Consider the following 22,812-nt stretch of genomic DNA (forward strand, 5'->3'; position numbering starts at 1 on the left):
TTCCTCAAGTGATACACCAGCCTCAGCCTCCCAAAGTGCTGGGATTAGAGGCGGGAGCTACCAGCATCTGGCCTATAAAATGTATTTCTTAAATAATAAGTCCTGGAAGTCAACATTACTCCTTGATCCTTGACTGCAGAATAGATGCTGTATTATGCATGAAAGCAATATTTCTCTCCTTGTACATCTCCATTAGACCTCTGCAGTGAATATTCACATCGTCAGGGGCCAGTAATACTTTGAAAGGAATCTTTTTTTCCTGAGCATTAGGTCTCAAAAGTGGGCTTAAAATATTCAGTAAACCATGCTATAAACAGAGGTGCTGTCCTCCAGGCTTTGTTTCATTTATAGCACAGAGGCAGAGTAGATTTAGTACAATTCTTATGGGCCCTAGGATTTTCACAATGAGCATTGATTGACCTCAACTTAAAGTCACCAATTGCATAAGCCCTTAACAAGACAGTCAGCTTGTTCTTTGGAGCTTTGAAGCTAGGCACCGATTTCACCTCTTCCTAACTGGCATCTTCTTCCAAGAGAAGGCTGTTTTTTCTAAATTGAAAATCTGTAGTTTAGTGTAGCCATCTTTATTAATGACCTAGCTACCTCTGAATAATTTGCTCCAGTTTCTACATCAGCTTGTGCTGTTCTACCTTGCACTTTTATGTTACTTAAATGGCTTCTGTCCTTAAGCCTCTTGTCTTCTGCAGCTTCCTCATCTACCTCAAGCTTCATGGAACTAAAGAGAGTTAGGGCCTTACTCTGGATTGGGCTTTGGTGTAAGGGAACATTGTGACTGGTCTGATCTTTTATCCAAACCACTCAGACTTCCTCCATATAAAAAATAAGGTTGTTTCACTTTCTTATTTGTGTGTTCACTGGAGTAGCACTTTTAATTTTCTTCAAGACTTCTTCCTTTGCATTCACAACTTGGCTAACTCTTTGGTGCCAGAGGCCTAGCTTTTGACCTACATCAATTTTCTACATGCCTGCCTTACTAAGCTTAACCATTTCCAACTTTTGATTTAAAGTGAGAGACATGAGACTCTTTCTTTCACTTGAACACTTAGAGACCATTGTAGGGTGAATAATTGGCCTAGTTTCAATATTGTGTCTCAGAGAATAAGGAGGCTTGTGGAGAGGAAGAGAGTCAGGGGAATAACTGGTGGTCGATGGAGCAGTCAGAACACACAAAACATTGATTAAGTTCACCGTCTCATATGGGCACAGTTCATGAAACCCCAAAACAACAATAACAACATTCAAGATCACTGATCACAGGACACCCTAAGAGATAATAATAATTTGAAATATTGCAACATTACCAAAATGTGACACAGGAACACAAAGTGAGCAAAGGCTGTTGCAAAAATGGCACTGGTAGACTTTCTCATCACAGGGTTGCCACAGACCTTCAATTTGTAAAAATACACGGTGTCTGCAAAGAGCAACAAAGCAAAGTATGATAAAACTAAATATGCTTGTACATGATAATAGTATCTGAAATTCCTAGTAATTGCTTTAAAAATGTATTTAATTAAAAGACATCAGATAATGAATATTTATGAATTTGACTATCAGCTACTCCCCAGTATGTTGCCCTCTCTTGTCAAAGCATGAAATTCATTTTGAGAAACATTCATTAACCGCCTATTCTGTACTAATCACCAATAATTTTGTTGAACAATAGAAAGAAGTAATGAAATTAATGTTGAGGCCCTTTTTTAAAAATAATTGTTTTGCAACCAGATTACCTTGGTATGAATTTTATAGCACTGGCAAAAGCACAATCTCTCTCAAGTTAAGCATCTTTCAATATATTTGTAATATGAAGAACTTGATAAACCCTCACTCTAAAACCCAAGACTGAACAATATCCTTAGATAATCCACGTTTACATTGGCAGTGGCCTAGAAGCTGTTTTGTTGATGAAGTCTCTCCTTTTCCTGGATGTTCTCATGAAGGAGGCAATAAATAAAAGAACACAGGGTTTGATGCCAAGCAGATCCACATTCCACCACTTTCTAGCAATGTAATGATGAGAAAGTTGCTTAATTCCTACAAACTTATTTTTCTAGTCTGCAAACTATGGCTGTTTAAAGCTACCTTATAGAATTGTTGATAGGATTAAAAGAGTTAACACATATTAAATGTTTACCATCATGCATAACATGCTCATAAACTCTCATTGTCGTTTCATCACCACCACCAACACATTCTTCATTTTTAGTTTGGGAACTGGACACTGATTGTATTCTTTGGCTTATGAAATATTAATAACACTATGATGTGCATAGATTAGAAGGATCCTAGATTTATGGGGGATGATGGGTGTTACGTGAAAGTCGAATGTTTTAAAAGTTTATTTATTTCACTATTAAATTCAGATGTCGTATGATCTTTTTGATGTTTGAGAAAAGATTTGTAGCATCTCTGAATACTGGCCTTCTTTTCTCCCACGTAATGTTGATGAAATTGCATGCTTATCCAGGAATGTTTTTTTTTCCCCCAATAGGTGGGCCCCAGCGAGCCAGAGGAAGTGTTATTGGAAATATTAATGATGTTGAATTTGGAATTGCTTTCCTTAATGCCACAATAACTGATAGCCCTAACTCTGATACCAGAATAATACGTGCCAAAATTACCAATGTACCTCGTAGTCTTGGTAAGTCTTTGCTTATAGAAGTTGTTCATAAGCGTCTTTTTAAAAACTTATCTATTATTCTTTATTATTACTTCCATTTAAAGTTCTATAGAAAGATACTACTAAGTCATAAGTATAATAATCCTTAGCTCTATTCCAATGGTAAGCTTTTAAAGATACATGAGGTACTGTTATTTGTTTCTGGTATTCAACATTATTTAGAATTCATCCTTGTGAATAATGTGCTATGAAGACAATAAAATAGACTGTAAAATTTTGCTATCACCTTATTTATCCTTTTTTTCTTTAGGTTCAGCAATGAGAAAGATAGTTTCTATTCTAAATCCCATTTATTGGGCAACAGCAAAGGAAATAGGAGAAGCAGTCAATGGCTTTACCCTCACCAATGCAGTCTTCAAAAGAGAAACTCAAGTGGAATTTGCAACTGGTTAGTGTCAGCTGAATTTAATATTCTATTACTATAAAAAGTACCATAAAGATTGGTGGTTAAGAAAAATACATGTTCACAGAGAATAATTTGAAACTTTTGGATGCAATCTTATTCATAAGTGATATAAAAGAAATTTCATATTTTGCTATAAACTTGTACTAACATAAGATCGTAAGAGGCCATGTGTTCTCAAGCAGTCATTTGTATACCCTAAAAGTTTTTCTCCTCTCCTCCTTTCTTCTCTTTTTAAAAATATTTTATCTTTAAATCCTTAGAGAGGATTTTAAAGACCAAACAAAGAAGGAAAATGAGTTACTGTTATTAATTAAAGACCTTTGTCTTTAAACCAAGATCCAATTAGCAATTCTTTATGAAAAAGATAGAAACAAAACAAACAAACCTAAAGGCTTTTCACTTATCCCTAGTCTTAAGGAGTATGGGTTAGCTATTCATGACCCTTTCCATGTACATATAGATGTTTAGAGAGCTCCATTTCAAGCCTCTTCACAGTTGGTCAGCCTCAATAGCAGCGACCTTTAAGGAAGAGGGGCTTATCTTTAACCAACATTTAATCAGCGGAGAAGACAATTGGATCTTTTCATGGGCATCCACTTACTAAGATGTCCTTTGTTACTTTTAGAAGCATCAGAAAGAACAAAGCACTGTGGCCAGACTAGTGGTTTTTGCCAGTCACAGACAATTCGTTTTTATAAGGCTGCTTTGTTATTGCCTGTGAATTTAAAGTATGAAATTTGTATAACCATATGCCACATTTTTGCTACATGAAATGTTAAAAGAAACTGAATTCAATAAACCTAACTCTTGAATTGGGAGGCTAAGTGCTAATTCAGTTCTCATCACCTATACTTATTCAAGTTGGAACTCAAATAGCATAGCTGACCCGGTATGTAAGGTAAATCTGCTCTGTGCTTCCAGAAACCTTTTTTTTTTGTTTGTTTGGTTTGCTGTCAAAATGAATATCTTGTAATTCCCAGGAGAAATCTTGCGGATGACTCATATTGCCCGGGGCTTGGATTCCGATGGTGCTTTGCTGCTAGATATCGTTGTGAGTGGCTATGTCCTACAGCTTCAGTCACCTGCTGAAGTCACTGTAAAGGTAAAATGCCAGGATAACTTGTCTTTGCTGCTTATTAGAGTAATGATGAGTATGAGTGAAAGGTCCATAGAAGGAGCACAGATAACTTGTCCACTTTGTGGGGGGAAAATGTCCAAACTACTAAGCCTTTAAGTAACTATCTGATCTTTGTTTAAGAATCTTCAGGGACAAGTTTTTACAAACTCTCTTAATGGTTTTACCACCCTCCCTATCAGGACCAAGATCAAATACTTGATGTAACGCATTTGTTTAATTTTCTTTAAACAAAGATGATAGTAATTCTTGCATAAACGTTTTTGTGTATCATCCATGAAATATTTAAGAAATTAAAGGCTAACAATCACCCTTTCACATCTGTTTATCTTTGAGTCTCTTATTAAACTGAAATTTATGACAGCAAAATTATGAAACAACTATGTTATAATTAAAGAGTTCAAACCTTATGTTATTTCCTGAACACTACTGTACAATTACTATACAATTTTTCTCATGAAGGAGGCAATAAATAAAAGAATATAGGGTTTGATGCCAAGCAGATCCACATTCAGATCCTCATTCCACCACTTTCTAGCAATGTCATAAGAAAGTTGCTTAATTTCTACAAACTTACTTTTCTAGTCTGCAAACTATGGCTATTTAAAGCTACCTTATAGAATTGTTGATAGGATTAAAAGAGTTAACACATATTAAATGTTTACCATCATCATGATGTGTATTTTTTAGCTCCTAATCCTTTTTCCCCCCTCATTCTGCATTTCATAGTCCCCTTAAGGGGACAAAAAATTAGTATGAGCCATATTGATCTTCAAATCCACATTGTTCTCCTTAGGATTACACAGAGGACTACATTCAAACAGGTCCTGGGCAGCTGTACGCCTACTCAACGCGGCTGTTCACCATTGATGGCATCAGCATCCCATACACATGGAACCACACCGTTTTCTATGATCAGGCACAGGGAAGAATGCCTTTCTTGGTTGAAACACTTCATGCATCCTCTGTCGAATCTGACTATAACCAGTTAGAAGAGACACTGGGTTTTAAAATTCATGCTTCAATATCCAAAGGTAATTTGATTAAAAGAAAATCCGTATCTTTATGCCATCCAGTCTAAATGGTTAAAAAAAATTCAAAATAAGGACATTGAGGCTTACATCTAACATGATGATATCAGGTTTTTCATGTGTGTTGTCTATGCTTTTTTGTTAAGTAAAGCCCTATGGAAAAGCCAACCCAATTGGAGTTCCAGTACATTTATTTTACTAATATACTTCTTCACACTACACAGTGGGGTTGCTGTTGTTCTATTCCATACGTGCAGAGAGGGTTAAAAACATAATATGGTGGGGTGCAGTGGCTCACTCCTGTAATCCCAGCATTTTGGGAGGCAGAGGCGGGCGGATCACCTGAGGTCGGGAGATCCAGACCAGCCTGGCCAACATGGTAAAACTACCATCTCTACTTAAAAAAAAAAAAAAAAAATTAGCCAGGCGTGGTGGCGGGTGCCAGCTACTCAGGAGGCTGAGGCAGAATTGTTTGAACCCAGGAGGCAGAGGTTGCAGTGAGCCGAGATCACGCCACTGCACTCCAGCCTGTACAACAAAGAGCAAAACTCCATCTCCAAAAAAAGAAAAACATGTGTCCAAATGCTTTTTCTTCAAATAATAAAATCCATTTGTTATTGTTTTGAATTTTATATTTGTCAAGAAATTTTTTAAATTCCTGAAACATAATACAAAGGTGTGTCTTAAACTAGTCAAAAATAATTTCTACATTTTAAAAGCAGCTTTTTAAAACTATGCGGCGATAATCAGGATTCCAGCTGTCATTTCTTGTTCCTGGAAGTTATGATTTTTTAACTGCTTTCATTTTCCAAGCATGGTTCTGCAGCTCTTGATCTAAGCAGTCCATCTGTGCTATGTGGTTCTTTGATGTGTCCGTCTCCTGAGATTCCCTTTTCAGTCATAAAGAGCCACCACAGCAATTAACATTCCATATTCTGTGGGGTTTTAATGCTGGGATGATTCTTGTATGTAGTCATGTTAGACATTAAATGTTTATGTTATTTAACATAACATAAAAGTTCAATTTAACGTTGAACTTTAGGCTCCCATGAGTTTACTTAAAAGGATTCACATTGACCTTGTGAATGTGTTTTCCTGTGTGCCATATTTCCTAAAATAGAGCCAAGTAAATTTTAAAAATCACCATTTTATGTTTAGCAGATATGCTAAAAATTTATTTTCAGTGTTTACTCTTGCTTTCATCAGTAACTTTTACTATTGCCATGCATGCCATGCCACTTGAACAAAAGAAATGAGCTACCAGAATGAGGAGTTACATTTTCTTTCCCTAATTATGCCAGGTTTTTTTGGGTTTTTTTTGAGATGGAATTTCGCTCGTCGCCCAGGCTGGAGTGCAGTGGCGCGATCTCGGCTCACTGCAAGCTCCACCTCCCGGGTTCACGCCATTCTCCTGTTCCAGCCTCCCAAGTAGCTGGGACTACAGGTGCCCGCCACCATGCCCGGCTAATTTTTTGTATTTTTAGTAGAGACGGGGTTTCACCGTGTTAGCCAGGATGGTCTCGATCTCCTGACCTCGTGATCCGCCCGTCTCGGCCTCCCAAATACCTGCTTTTTAAATCTAACTTCTGTTTCTACTTTTTTCAGTACTCCATCTAATTTAAAAAAAAAAAAAAAAAAAAAAAGATAACTGGGCACAAAATAAGTGAATTTCTACCATCTGGAACTACATGAATTGATTTCTGAAAAGTCATGTACACTTTCTACCTAATCGTGTACATTTCCCAAGCCCAAAACTGCTTAAAGGTCTTTGTGGTGTCTTTAAGTGGGTTTGTTGAGGGATCTGGGTCCCACAATATAAAGAAACACACTGTATGACTTTTAAAGGCCCCTTACTATCCTTGGACACTGTGATTCTATGAATTACATATGATACATATGTCATGGTCCTTGTCAATTTTAAGAATTGTGTACTTGCAATTTGTTTTTGAGCAACCATTAGGGGGCAAGCTTGCATTCCTGGTAATTTAACTAGCAAATCGTGTTAGGTCTATACTAGAGCTAAGTATGGTTGCAGTGAAATTAGAATCTTCCGGAGAGCCTGATGAAAGTTCAGATTTCTGGCCACAAAGATTTTTGGTTTAGCAAGTCCACGGTCGGGTCTGGGAGTTTGTATTTTTAACACAGACCCTAAATGATTCTAATATATCTGGTCTGCACTCTTGCTTTTGGAAAGTACTGGTCAGGAAAACTCTCAAAGTCAATCTCCTATTTTTATATCTTTAAAGTCTAATGTCTTTTTAAAATTAATTATAAAGTATATATTTTACAAACCAATCAGAGCGTATCAGAAATTATAAAGGAATATATAAATTTAACTACAAATACATTTTTTAAAACTTCTTCATGGGAAGAAAAAAAGTGAAATGAGAAGGTAAAATATGCACCAAGAAAAAATATTTGCATCACATGTTATTGACAACCATGATTAACCTTAATACATACAAAGGCACTTCAAAATCAGAAAGAGGCAAATATCCTCAGTAGAAAACTGCATAAGGGAAACTCACAAAAGAGTAAATAATGACAAATGTGAAGAAACTGTTTACCCTCATTAGTAAGCAAGGAAATGCAAATTAATAAGTTATTTTCTGACTATAACAAGGGTGATGACTGCCTAGTGTTACAGAGGTATGGGGAAATGAACACCCTTACACACTGCTGGCAGGGGGATAAATTAGTTCAACATTTCTGGAAGGCAGTGTGTCTCCAATAGCCTTTCAAATATTCATATCTTTTCAGTTATCTCATTTTGGGAGTCTGTCCTATGAAAATCACAGAAATAGCCAAAGATGAATGCTTAGGAAGTTTTATCCAGTGTTATTTATAATAGAAAAATAATAAATATCCTCAAAGTAGGAAACAAATACGTAAGTTATGGCACAGCTATATAACAATAACTTAAAATCACTGAAATAGGAAATATTTAGCTCATTTATTCATTTAACAAATATTTGTTGAGTGCCTACTGTGTACTAAACATTGTTCTAGGTGTTGACAGCATCACTGTAAACAAGTAACAAAGGGAAATGTTCATGACAATAATAACTGAAAAGCACTGTATGAGCCAAACCTGGCTTGCCCACCCCTGGGTGATTATAAGAAAATCTTTACACCCATTAAAAACACAGATTCCCAGTTCTCTTTCTTGGCAATTCTAGTAGAAATGGGACCAAGGGAACCTATATTTTTAATAAGATTTTCAAATGATTTTTATGATTAGTCAAGCTTGGCAATTATCAGTCTGTATATCCTAAATTTAATTTCTAAGTATATATTCACAAAATTGACTGGAAGGAAAAACATCAAAATCTCAGCAGTAGTTCGTTCAATTTGACAAGACTACCAGAATTTTATACTTTTCAAGGTTTCTACTGTTATCATACATTATTATAAACAAATATTTTTTATTGCCTTTTACTATCTTGAAATAAAAATTGTAACATAATTCAAAATAACACACTTTATAATATGAAAATCAACAAAAAGAAAATAACTCATAACATTACATATTTTAATATGAAAATCTTTGGACAGAAAGAAGTAGTTGTATACTCAAACATACACTGAATCCTAGTATGATTATTTGGGGAACATTAAGCAACTCTTAGTAATGTTCTATATGAAACAGTCCAATCAGCCATCAATTTTTATGAAAACTGCATTCCTAGAAAATTCACTATATATTTAAATCGTGAAAAATGCATAATATACGGCAGACACATTCAAAGCTTAGATAATTATAGATTTCTTACTTTCGTGAAAGTCTTGCAAGGCAAGGGACAGATCATCATCTTTCAAGACTACACATTGCATTCTTGTAAAACCTGCCACGGGACCTGTCCCACTCACTGAATTTTAATAGTCTTATTATGACAACAAAAGTATCTCCCAAAAAACTTCCCGAATTCCACCTAATAGAAGATATCTCCCCTATTTATAACCAAAAACCTAAAACTACTATCAGGTAACAAATTAATATGTTTACATGACATGTTTTTTCCGCAATTGTGTCCCACACAACGTAACTGGTTGGATTAAAGAATGAACAAATGACTAAGTGGAAACTAAATTGTGATACACACACAGTAACCATGCAATGATCACTTAGCAAGCAATGTGCCCTAGATGTTTCTGTCCCATCTATCCTAGTACGACCCCACTGCATGAGCAGGAAGACTAGGATGCTTTCAGGAAAAGAGGTTTCTTAACTAATCTGTTCTTGTTCGCTTTTTTGTTTCTGACATCTAACTTAAGTCTTTTCTATCACAGTATGCCTGTTTCCCCTTATTTTGACTAGATGAAAAGGAAAACACTTGGTCACACATGGGAGATTTTGACCCAAATGCTCAATGATGCTAATGGAGGAGATCCACAAAAGGAGGGAGCTTCTTCACAGAGTTTCTATTTTTCACTGGCACGAATTATTTTAAGTTGCTTGAAAACAGCATTTCTCTTTCTAGAGTAAAACAGGGTTAGTAATGGCTGGAAGAATAGGACTTTGCCCGTGGTTATACCTGGCATATACATTTATCTTGGACCCTTTTTAGTTATCACAGAATAATTTTTTTATTGATGTGAACAACTTACACAAGAAACCCGTTTCCAGTGGCAGCTTGTCAACAATCTCTGGACTGGGATTCATTTACTTCTTGGTTGAGAAACAGGCAAAATTTTCCATGCCTGCTTATTTTCACCTATTGCATTTTTGCATTATGTGTTTCATCTTTGGCATATATTCCCAGGAAAGATGCTAATGGAAAGAAACCAGGGGCAACTATTCTAATAAGCCAGTTAACTTTGCTTTCCTCTCTGTGGTAGGAGATCGCAGTAATCAGTGCCCCTCCGGGTTTACCTTAGACTCAGTTGGACCTTTTTGTGCTGGTAAGTACAGAGATAAAGGGTTTTATTGTAATGAAAATGTCAATGTTGGATAGCATTTAATGGATATCTATTGCCCTTTCCCTAGGTATTTAATCATCACAACAGTTCTGTAAACATCCCATTTGACAGCTAAGGAAATAGAGATGTAGAAAAGTCAAACTACCAAAAACCACTCAGCATCAAGTGGCAGAGCTACATTTGAATTTAAGTTAATTGCAAAGCCCGTGTTCTCTGAATTTGGCCACAGCCAACTGTGTCAGAGATAGTGACTAACTATAGATGTGGAGCGAGCAGACAGACAATAAACACTATACTTCATCTGGTGACTTGATTGCTGTGGGTGTGAGAGCCACAATCCAACATTAAGCCACTGAACCCTAGAATTAATCAGAGGACAGGCAGGATTGTGGACTTATCACTAATGTAAACCAATTTTATCCCACCAAAGTACCAGCACAAGAGATGTACAGATAAGTTAACTGCTAAGTAAATGGCTTGAGGAGCTTACATTTACATACACAGCGCTTTTCTTTCATTAGTAGGCAATGTAATATAGTCTTATGATAAAGAGGTGGTCTTTTGACTACCGAGGTTCAAATGACAGCCCTGCCAGTAATGACTTATATGACCTTAAGCAATTTATGTAACTTCTTTGTTCCTCAGTTTTGTCCTGCAAAAGGAGGACAGTAATAAAAATACTTATCTCCTAGAAATTCTGCAATGAAACAGTTAAAGCAGGTAAAAGGCATTTAGAGCACAGTAGATAAATATATTTTAGCTATTATCATTGTTGTTTTACGATGTAATCTAACCATCTATTCACTATCAAGGATAACTCAGATGCCTCAAATTATTTTTATTTAGTGAATTCATTTTGTGGCACTTAAAGTATTTTCTATTATAGTTGATTCAACTTCTTGGCCTCTATAAGCAATTATTTTTACTGGCTTTAATAACTCCCAGAAAGTAGGGATTTTATATATTGATCTGGGCCTTCTTGTTTTTTTCTTTCAGATGAGGATGAATGTGCAGCAGGGAATCCCTGTTCCCATACCTGCCACAATGCCATGGGGACCTACTACTGCTCCTGCCCTAAAGGCCTCACCATAGCTGCAGATGGAAGAACTTGTCAAGGTATTCACAAATCTAATAGACACATTTAAGCAATGGGTCAAGGCAATCTTTGACCTAGAAAAAGTGTGATAGACCCATTCTCTTCTTTCCTACTACTTCTGCCCACACTTTGGCAACAAACAGAAGGTTGGGCTGAAAAAACAAGAACACTGCTCATGCACTGCCTGCATGTAGGGCACTCTCAAGGCAGGAATGCCTGGAGCATCTCACTCAAGATCTCAGACAGGAGAAGTAACTTCTTAAAAGCCACCTAATTTGTAAGTGGTCTGATTAGTCAGTCTATGAAGATACTAATCACACCGTGCTGCTGTGAGTTTGTCAGCTATTTAGCCCACCGGAAGTGACTCAACCAAAAACTTCAGTCCTTCTTGTTCTTTTCTGGTTTCAAGTGTCCTTCATGGCTTTTCATATCCCTATTTCACAGCAGGTTCTTGGGCTGGTGTTCTTCAGTTCACCTCAGTTGAATGATTCCTTCTGTTGCAGATATTGATGAGTGTGCTTTGGGTAGGCACACCTGCCACGCTGGTCAGGACTGTGACAATACAATTGGATCCTATCGCTGTGTGGTCCATTGTGGAACTGGTTTTCGAAGAACCTCTGATGGGCTGAGTTGTCAAGGTATAAAAATGGAGGCCTTTTCTTTATGTTCATGACAGTAAGAATTAGACCCCCCTTTTGACTCCTCGAAAGTTAACTGTCTCAGAAACTCCAAGAGGAAGGGACCACATAAAAGGGAGAGAGTGAGGAGATATCCAGCAAGTGGGACTCCTGTCTCTCTGGAGAACTTAAACCTGAACTTCATTTTATACGTTTTATAAGTTGAGCTTCTTCATGAGCTCTTATTCAGATACATTCCACAGCTATTTTAAATATGTATGGCACAGTGGTTTTGAATGACCATTTGCCTGTTACCATTTGATTGAGATCATACTGCACAGTCCAATAAAATCTATTTCATAAAATTCCATTGCATAAGACTGCCAGAATGTTTGTTGAAGGATATTTTTAGTAGGCTATTTTTAAGAACAGTTTTAGGTTCACAGCAAAATTGAGCAGAAAGTACATAGATTCCCACATAACCCCTTCCCTCCACACACACAGCCTTCCTCACTATCAACATCCCACACTATCAAATGTACCAGGGCGGTACATTTGTTACGGTCAATAAACCTACACTGACACATCATTATCACTCAGAGGCTAGCTTATATTAAGCTTCTCTTGGTGTTGCACATTCTATAGGTTTGCAAAAATTTATAACAACATGTATCTGCCATGATAGTGTCGTACAGAATAGTTTCACTGTCCTCAAAATTCTCTGTGCTTCACTGAATCATTTCTGTTTCCTCCAACCTCTGACAAACACCGATCTTGTTACTATCTTTGTGGTTTTGCCTTTTCCAGAATGTCATATAGTTGGAATCATACAATTGTGCAGCCTTTTCAGATTGCCTTCTTTCACTTAGTAACATTTAAGGTTCCTCCACCCCTTTTCATGGCTTGATAGTTCATTTCTTTTCACTGCTCAATAATAAATATCTAGATACAAAACAGTTTACCTAGTGAAGGACATCTTAGTTGCCTCCAAGTTTTGGCAAATATAAATAAAGCTGTTATCAGGATTTTTCATAAAGGAAAAGACAGTGGATCCAAAACTGAATGTTTATCAACAGAATAAATGAAGCATGGTACATACACCATGAACCACTGTGCATCCATGAGAAAAATCCAGATGTAGGAAAGTATGTATAATTTTGCAGAAAAGAGTATGTAACTGGAAAAACAACCAAAGAAAAAAAGGAAATGGATCTATATATTTCGGTGGAGATATTTATGTGGCTGCAGTAGAAATAAATTATTATTCATACTAGATTGTTAATGTTGTTTGCCTTTGGTGGGTAAGAAGGGTAAAAAGGGAGAAGGGAGCCCAACCAAAAGAGGAAGAAGGAAAAAAAAACTGCACTAAGAAAAATATTTTAAAAGTTTGTGATCACAGCCGGGTGCAGTGGTTCACAAATGTAATCCCAGCTATTTGGGAGGCTGAGGCAGGAGAATCACTTGAACCCGGGAGGTAGAGGTTGCAGTGAGCCGAGATTGTGCCATTGCACTCCAGCCTGGGTGACAGAGAGAGACTCTGTCTCAAAAACAAAACAAAAAAGTATATCATCACATCTGTGTTTATGTAAGTTAACACATTGTAGATTTTGAGTGGTTAAATTAAAAGATGTCAAATAGAAAACAAGTACAAAATAAGAGACATTGGCAATCCAGAATGTAAGGTGAGGAAGTGAAGAGCTCAACTATGGTGATTTTTCTTTTGAAGGGTTTGGAATATAGCAAGAGAGAAGTGGCAGGAGCTTGAGATGAGTATGGACTTATGAGAGGAAAATTTTGATTATATCTACAGGTTTATTGGAAAGAAAAAGTATAATTTTTTTAAAAGTACTTCCTTCTTATACTTAAGTTTTGAGATATATGTGCAGAATGTGCAGGTTTGTTACATAGGTATGCACATGCCATGGTGGTTTGCTGCACCCATCAACCCATCACCTACATTAGGTATTTCTCCTAAGGCTGACCCTCCCCTAACCCCCTCCCAACCCCTCGACAGGCCCTGGTGTGTGATGCTTCCCTCCCTATGTCCATGCATTCTCATTGTTCAACTCCCACTTAGGAGTGAGAACACACAGTGTGTGGTTTTCTGTTCCTGTGTTAGTTTGCTGAGAATTATGGTTTCCAGCTTAATCCTGCAAAGGACATGAACTTACCCTTTTAATGACTGCATAGTATTCCATGGTGTATATGTGCCACATTTTATGTGAAGGACCTCTCAAGGAGAACTGCAAACCACTGCTCAAGGAAATAAGAGAGGACACAAACGTTCCATGCTCATGGATAGGAAGAATCAATATCGTGAAAATGGCCATACTGCCCAAAGTAATTTATAGATTCAGTGCTATCCCCATCAAGCTACCACTGATTTTCTTCACAGAACTAGAAAAAACTACTTTAAATTTTATGTGGAACCAAAAAAGAGCCTGTATAGCCAAGACAATCCTAAGCAAAAAGAAAAAAACTGGAGGCATCATGCTACCTGACTTCAAACTATACTACAAAGCTACAGTAACAAAAACAGCATGGTACTGGTGCCAAAACAGATATATAGACCAATGGAACAGAAAAGAGGCCTCAGAAATACCACCACATATCTACAACCATCTGATCTTTGACAAACCTGACACAAGCAATAGGGAAAGGATTCCCTATGTAATAAATGGTGAGAAAACTGGCTAGCCATATGCAGAAAATTGAAACTGGACCCCTTCCTTACACCTTATACAAAAATTAACTCAAGATGGGTTAACGACTTAAACATAAGACCTAAAACCATAAAAACCCTAGAAGAAAACCTAGGCAATAGCATTCAGGACATAGGCATGGGCAAAGACTTCATGACTAAAACACCGAAAGCAATGGCAACAAAAGTCAAAATTGACAAATGGGATCTAATTAAACTGAAGAGCTTCTGCACAGCAAAAGAAACTATCAGAGTGAGAAAATTTTTGCAATCTATCGATCTGACAAAGGGCTAATATCCAGAACCTACAAGAAACTTAAACAAATTTACAAGAACAAAAAAAAATCCCATCAAAAAGTACACAAAGGATATGAACAGACACTTTGCAAAAGAAGACATTTATGCAGCCAACAACCATATGAGTAAAAGCTCATCATCACTGGTCATTAGAGAAATGCAAATCAAAACCACAATGAGACCATCTTACGTAAGTTAGAATGGCAATCATTAAAAAGTCAGGAAACAACAGATGCTGGAGAGGAGGTAGAGAAATAGGAATGCTTTTACACTGTTGGTGGGAGTGTAAATTAGTTCGATGATTGTGGAAGACAGTGTGGCGATTCCTCAAGGAACTAGAACCAGAAATACCGTTTGACCCACCAATCCCATTACTGGATATATACTCAAAGGATTATAAATCATTCTACTATAAAGACACGTGCACACGTATGTTTACTGAAGCACTATTCACAATAGTAAAGACATAGAACCAACCCAAATGCCCATCAGTGATAGACTGGAAGGACTTTAAAAATGCACAGGAGGAGGGAATGATTGATGGACCACAGTCCTCATCTTGGTGAGGAAGGGTAAGATGGGCTGCAGAGCTCAAAAGCTCAAATAGAGGGACTTTTCTTCAGTGAGAGAAGAGGGATTTCTTCCTCTGGGACTGGAGGAAAGGAAAGGAAAGAAGGTACAAACCACAGGCAATTCCCCAAGAGTTTGAGGAGTTCATGCCTGCAGAGTTTTTGTTACACTATGACCCAGATGGTGTTTGGGAAGTACAACGTAGCAGTGACTGCAAATGTAGAGAAATGCTGATGTTAATGCAGTCAGGCACAGGGTGATAAAGACCTGCACCAAGTTAAGGAGCAAGAAAGGGGAAGAAAGGACAATTGCAAAAGACCTTAGTAGTGTTGGAGTTTTTTCCTCTGTATTCAGCATCCCAGTCTGTCAGTAACATTCCAGGACTGGAACTTCCTAGAAACAGGAGTGAGAGCCATATGGCAAAATACTTAAAGTAGAAGAGTGTTTCATTGACAGTTCTGTATCATTAGCAGTTGTCTACTTTTAAGAGTATTGAAGAGAGATATCCTCTCCAGCAATTAATTCTGTCAAGTATTTGGCAGATTACATGAGTGTGAATACATTGGATAGGTTTTAGAGATCTTAAACATGGTAATGATCAAGATCATTAAAATGTTAAATATTTGGGATACATTAACTCAGGTTTCCTAATAGCATATAATGAAAGTATTGTTTTATTTAACAGATATTAATGAATGTCAAGAATCCAGCCCCTGTCACCAGCGCTGTTTCAATGCCATAGGAAGTTTCCACTGTGGATGTGAACCTGGGTATCAGCTCAAAGGCAGAAAATGCATGGGTAAGAAAAGGGCTTTGAATTTAAAGGAATGACACCTCTACAACTTCTTAATGATGTCTGATCTAAATGCATAAAGTGTGTCTTGGTACTGGTTCCCATTTAGGACATCAAGCATGCAGCATGTATGCAATCCATGCAAAACCAAAATGACAAAAAATGCTATGTTTTATGAGTTTCTTTTTCTAATTACATACCCATTCTTCATGACATTTCCTCTAATTTTTTTGCAAAAGTATACCTATACATATAAATATATGTACATATATATGTATACAAATGAAATTAACAGTGTATATAAATTTTATTTTTCTAAGAAGAGAAAATGGTATGGCTACCTGCTCTATAAAACAGTATTTGTTTTTGTTTTTGATTTTTATTCTATTTTAAAGTGTGTTACATACATTGTTGAATTTAAGCACTTTAACCTTACACAGTGATTATGCAATGAATATATGTAAATAATATCCCTAAACTCCAAAAGTATGATTTCCCTGGAAAAGCTGAATACATAATTTTCTTAATCTACATTACCTTTGTTCTTTCATCAAGATGTGAACGAGTGTAGGCAGAATGTATGCAGACCAGATCAGCACTGTAAGAACACCCGTGGTGGCTATAAGTGCATTGATCTTTGTCCAAATGGAATGACCAAGGCAGAAAATGGAACCTGTATTGGTGAGTGTCTGGCTGTTTCCATGACTGAGATCAGTTTGCCATCAACAAGTCAAGTAAGGCATTCATTTTAAAACTAGTGATTACAGTAAATTTAAGCTACCAAGGAAATCTTTCTTTTTCCATAAGTACTCCCAACTTCTAGGATAATTGAGCTCCAGGTCCCAGGGTCATGGCTATACCCGGAAATGGAAGCTCACTATGAAAACTTACGACCATTTTGATCTCCCATCAATTAAATATTTGGTTTACATGGTTTAATATCCACAAGCATTAATATTATCTCACATAATTTCTAATATGAAATTTAGCATATATGTTAAGAATTTCATGGAGGAAAGAAAAATTATGTCTGTAGAGATTTATTAAAATTCAAAATATAATTATTTTGGAGCTGTATATTCTTTAAATATCAAATCCATGACCAGACAAATAAATAATTTGCCCAAAATTTATGCTTTGTCTATTCTACATCAATGACCAGACACAATGGTACACTATATTTCTCCCTACATTTTTTCTGTGTATGTCTATTCTGTACCAGCCTGGTTAGCAGAGCTAGCAACTGTAGGATTTATAAAAATAAAAGAGATACCATTCCCGTTCTCATTCCTGCTAAAGAACACAGGAGAAAGAAATAATGTATGGGTTAAATTGGCCTACTCTAGTCCCTCCACTATACCCCCTCCCCCCCAAAAAAGCAAAAACCTATAATACAAGGTGAATGAAACACCATAAAGAGGAACAAATTCTACAAGAATACCCAAGAAAGTGACTGTATCCAGTAGGAGTCACTATGAAGGAGGTCGTGGAAATGATCACATTTAAATATAGGTTGGGATGTTACTAGATGGAGATGATAGGAAAAGGAAAGCAAGAAAGCCTTGTATAAGGGAGAAAGAGCTGAACTTAGGGATAAAGTGTTAAAATTCATTGTTCCTTCTTGATAGCTGTCTAACCTTTGGACACGTCTTATGATTACACAGAAATTTGAGTTTAAGTTTCTCGTTGTAAAAATAACAGTTTTTCTTTAAAAAAATCAATTCTAAAATATTAATAAAATTATAGTGTCTTGGATTTGTTTCAAAACAATATGATAGGATTGTGGGGGATAGATATAGATGAAGGAATATTGGCCATCTGTTGATAGTTGCTAAGTTCATTAGTATAATTTAAAACAACAACAACTGGTGATGGGAGTTGAACTATTAGATTTCAAAGACTTGTTTCAGCTCTCACACTATAGATATTGGTCAATACTTTCCTTATCATTTAATAGCAGCCAACTCTATCAGGAGTTTGATGCCAGCCTGGCCAACATGGTGGAACCCCATCTCTACTAAAAATACAAAAATTAGCTGGGCAAGGTGGCGCATGCCTGTAGTCCCAGCTACTCTGAGGGCTGAGGTGGGAGGATCACTTGAACCCAGCAGGCAGAGGTTGCAGTAAGCTAAGATCATGCCACTGCACTCCAGCCTGGGTGATAGAGCGATACCCCATCTCAAAAAAAAAAAAAGGGTAGCAGCCATCTCAGAGCATCATGTACAGTTACATGCAACTATAAACATTTTTCAGAATACTGACCCTAATTATATATAAGATTAACTAGGCATGAGATGAGTTGAAAGAGCAGAAACTTTTTAAGAAGCTACAGCAAAAATCTAGCTAAGTGGAAATGTAAATGTAGAGATACATGGTTTTGATTGAGGAAATAGAACTACCCAATCTTTGTATATAGCAAATGTTCAAACTATTATTACTAGAAACTCTTTTAAAAGAAATGCTTTTCAATAGCAGGAATACAGAACATCATTTATCATTTAAAGCTTGATGGACTTGAAACACAGGCATGCTGTTATCACAAATAGGGGAGTAAGGTTAAGGCACTGAGGGTGTGCTGGGTTTGAAGTAGTGGTAAAACAAAGAGATGGGGATGTCCAGCTAGCAGCTAGAAACATGGGACTGTGGATCAGAAGCAATATAGCACTACTGTTCTCAGTCTGTCTAAACTCTAATCACTTGTACAAAGAAGACGACAAAAGGAGGAAGGGATATAGAGGAGAAAAAAGAAATCTGAGAATAAAACTCTCCATAATAGGGAGCAGGAGGAGGAAAAGCAGCCAGTTAATAAGTGGCAGAGCTGGGACTTGAACCCAGGTTTTCTGATTCCAAGTTGTAAGTTGGTATGATCTCAACCACTTGGTGAGAAATGCAACCTTTGGCAATCCTACAGAATGCTGATTTCAGATACAATGACTTTGGGTTTGAAAGAGGAAATGTTACTTCTTATTGCCTCCATGTCTGTAGATATTGATGAATGTAAAGATGGGACCCATCAGTGCAGATATAACCAGATATGTGAGAATACAAGAGGCAGCTATCGCTGTGTATGCCCAAGAGGTTATCGGTCTCAAGGAGTTGGAAGACCCTGCATGGGTAAGTTAATAGGAACTTGTTGAGCAATAAAGCTACTGATACAGTTACCTAGCCTTACCAACTCGCTTAGGGCCACTTTCTCTATCCTCAAATGGTCTCTTGTTACAATAATAAGGTATGTAAATTGATTGACATCATTCAACACAATTTGGATACTTCTTTGGAGACTTCATATTGAGCTCAATTTACACTGACATTTCAAGTGATAATAATCACTTACTGTGTGCTTGCTGTACACCATACATACCAAAGTGAGGTTCTGATATAATTGCCATCACAACTTAATTACCAAGATTATCTCATTGATTATATCTCTATGCACATGACATAAATGTTTGCATAGATACATTTTATTTGAGCATGACATATACTTGTATGTAGTATGAAAGTTTAGGTGTGAGGTTTTAAAATAGGGACACACAATTTAAACAAATGGATAATTATTACTTTATTGCATATTTAATGCTTAAATATCTCATTCATTTCTCCCCACTTGCCTACTTGTTTCCATCTTAGTCATATTTGAATATGAAGGCAAATAGAAAATATCTGTAAGAAGATAACCACATACTTTTGGTAAAAATTAATGCATTTATAATCAAGAAACTGATCTATCAAACTGTAGTCTTCCTTAGAATATTCAATTGCACTAAAATAATTGTGTGGGCTTTTCAATACTAGCTTCTGGGTTACATGCTGTTTTTCAAATTGGTTGCCTTGTTGTCTACTTAACGATTATTTATAGCAAATTCTCCCAAAAAGACGTAGCTCTGTCTTTATGCAATCCCTAGCATAGTATTTTGTATGTAGCAAATATTCAAACTAATACCATTACTAGAAACTCTTTTAAATGTTTTTTAATAACAGCAATACAAAGCATCATTTTAGTCTTCTATTTAGATATTATCATTTATATATAGTTTAAAATCTTGATTAGCCATAACAGTGACTTTTCAGAATGAAATACAGGTATTTGTTCACCAATTTGGCCACCAGTTGGATCTCAGACATTGTGCTAGGGAATAAAACAAGGAAGGATGCAGAACCATTGCCTTAAAACAAGAGTTAGAATGGCTGGGCGTGGTGGTTCACACCTGTAATCCCAGCACTTTGGGAGGCCAAGATGGGTGGACCACCTGAGGTCAGGAATTCGAGACCAGCCTGGCCAACATGGCGAAACCCCATCTCTACTAAAAGTACAAAAATTAGCTGGGCATGGCGGCAGGCACTTGTAATCCCAGCTACTCAGCAGGCTGAGACAGGAGAATTGCTTGCACCTGCGGTGTGGAGGTTGCAGTGAGCCAAGATTGCACCACTGCACTCCAGTCTGGGCAACAAGAGCAAAACTCTGTCTCAAAAAAAAAAGAAAGAAAGAAAGAAAGAAAAGAGTTAAAATATTAATTTTTACCTACTAAAAGTTTTTAAAGCAATATTTACTATTTTATTCTACCTTCCTATATTGTTTTCTTTCATGCCACTGTGGTAATGAATTAAAAAATTTGGCTTTCATTCCCTTTTCCAATTTATAGGAAGAGTTACAAGTACAGATTCCATGTGTTGACCTAGCAATAGAAAGCAAATAACTTTTTAAAATTTTACATGTTTGGTGAGTTTATATCTTGGTAAGAACTGATTCTACGTCCTTGTTTCCTTGTTTTTAATCTATTGGGGGAAAATGTGCTTGGCTTGTTCATTAATTCAAAATTACTAATTCAGAAAATAAAAATTTAAAGTCTGTAGTTTTGCCAGCATTCCTACCTCTAAAACTTGTAATTAAATGCAAACTAGAGATGTGATTTCATTTCTCTCTCTACTGATAGAATTAAGATCTATATTAGCTTTGAACTCTGGTTTTCATGTATTTAAGACCACATTTTCCCATATGATCTTTTTCGTTTCTACTGTTCATGGCTTGATTTGGCACACGGTATCAAGCCCATTCCTTCATTAATTCAACAAATGTTTATTGAGCACCTACTTTGTGTTGGATGATGTTCTAGGTTGTGGGAATACATCGCTAAACAGGGCAGACCAGGTCTCTGTCCTCGTGGAGTTTACCTTTCAGAGAGAGAAAGAAGAATCACAAAATATACAATTTCAGATAGTGATAAGCACTTTAAGGAAAAATAAAACAGTAAGGAGAAAGAGAGACCCAGACTGGGGTGGTAGCACTGTGACCCAGGCAGCCTCTCTGAGAAACTGGACAAAAGGAAAGAGCAGGCCAGGCGTGGTGACTCACGCCTCTAATTCCAGCACTTTGGGAGACCGAGGCGGGCTGATCATGAGGTCAGGAGATCTAGACCATCCTGGCTAACATAGTGAAACCCTGTCTCTATTTAAAATACAAAAAAGATTAGCTGGGTGTGGTGGCACACGCCTGTAGTCCCAGGTACTCAGGAGGCTGAGACAGGAGAATCCCTTGAACTCAGGTGGCAGAGATTGCAAGTGAGCTGAGATCATGCCACTGCACTCCAGCCTAGGCAACAGAGCAACTCTATCTCAAAAAAAAAAAAAAAAGGAAAGAGCAGCCACGACGGGAAGCTCTGAGCAAGTGTATTTCAGGCTGAGGAGAAGCCAGGTCAATGTCATTCATAAAAGAATGCACTGACCATAATTAAGGAAGAACCAAGGGGTCAGGCTATTGGAGCAAAGGTAGGCAGAGGGTAAGGAGGATAAAGAGCCCATAATAAAGAATGTGATGGGAAAACATGAAAGGTCTTGGGCAGACAAGCAATATGATATGGTTTACATTTGGAAAAGTTCTCTCGCTGCTATGTGGAGAATTAGGAGGGCAAAGATGCTTGCAGAAAGACCAAGTCATTTAAACAAACATAAAAGTAGTTACATTTTTTTAAATTATGTATGGACATATTAGAAAGCTTCTAACATTGTCAACCAGTAGAAAAGTCAGAATTCCATCTGAAATATTTGTCAAAAGAAAGAAAAAACAAGAGAGAAATTTCCCAAATGTACACGTATGATTGTATTAAGAGGTATTATCTTGAGACATTTTTATAAGTGAAGTTTGATGAAAATTGTATTCATTTGTGATCCCACACTCTCTTGTACCTTTTATCCCCCAGAGGAAGAGACACAAATTTTAACAATTTAGGATGTCTCTGCCTAGCTGAACTGAGAAAGCTTAGTGTAGTATTTCTAAGATTTAAAATCTTAATGTTACTCGTAGAATTACATGTAAAAATGTATACCAAATTAGCTTAAACTGATCAAGGAGACAAGGCTGAAAACAGAGTTCCCTAGATCTTAAGGCCATAAGTGAAAGTCAAAGGAGTATGAATTCACAGAACTAATGTGTCTCGTTTTCTGAGCCACTTGCTCCAATGTGAGTGTTCAAATAAAATGTGTGCATTAGTATTTAGGGGGAAATTTACAGAATCTGTCTTTATGTTCATAACTGAATGATTAAAGCT

General features: G+C 36.8%; 1 protein-coding gene and 1 long non-coding RNA gene across 10 annotated transcripts in view; one reads left to right on the plus strand and one right to left on the minus strand.

Annotated features, from left to right (window-relative positions):
* The window catches only part of LOC105484596 (hemicentin 1), a 514,524-nt gene that overhangs the window by 479,135 nt on the left and 12,577 nt on the right, over positions 1 to 22,812 (plus strand). For all 9 annotated transcript variants that reach the window (XM_024793708.2, XM_024793713.2, XM_024793709.2 and 6 more), the window contains 10 exons: positions 2,513 to 2,662; positions 2,952 to 3,089; positions 4,088 to 4,209; positions 5,039 to 5,276; positions 10,113 to 10,175; positions 11,190 to 11,309; positions 11,793 to 11,927; positions 16,160 to 16,273; positions 16,823 to 16,948; positions 19,253 to 19,381. In XM_024793708.2, coding sequence (XP_024649476.2) covers positions 2,513 to 2,662; positions 2,952 to 3,089; positions 4,088 to 4,209; positions 5,039 to 5,276; positions 10,113 to 10,175; positions 11,190 to 11,309; positions 11,793 to 11,927; positions 16,160 to 16,273; positions 16,823 to 16,948; positions 19,253 to 19,381 — 1,335 coding nt within the window. The remainder of the gene's footprint in view (positions 1 to 2,512; positions 2,663 to 2,951; positions 3,090 to 4,087; positions 4,210 to 5,038; positions 5,277 to 10,112; positions 10,176 to 11,189; positions 11,310 to 11,792; positions 11,928 to 16,159; positions 16,274 to 16,822; positions 16,949 to 19,252; positions 19,382 to 22,812) is intronic.
* The window catches only part of LOC139357968 (uncharacterized), a 71,767-nt gene that overhangs the window by 6,121 nt on the left and 42,834 nt on the right, over positions 1 to 22,812 (minus strand). Inside the window, exons 2-3 of the long non-coding RNA XR_011612097.1 lie at positions 21,360 to 21,439; positions 1,323 to 1,435 (exon numbers count right to left, since the gene is read on the minus strand). This is a non-coding gene — a long non-coding RNA (uncharacterized lncRNA). The remainder of the gene's footprint in view (positions 1 to 1,322; positions 1,436 to 21,359; positions 21,440 to 22,812) is intronic.

The sequence above is a fragment of the Macaca nemestrina genome, chromosome 1 (genome assembly GCF_043159975.1).
Source record: "Macaca nemestrina isolate mMacNem1 chromosome 1, mMacNem.hap1, whole genome shotgun sequence".
Classification (NCBI taxonomy): Eukaryota; Metazoa; Chordata; class Mammalia; order Primates; family Cercopithecidae; genus Macaca; species Macaca nemestrina.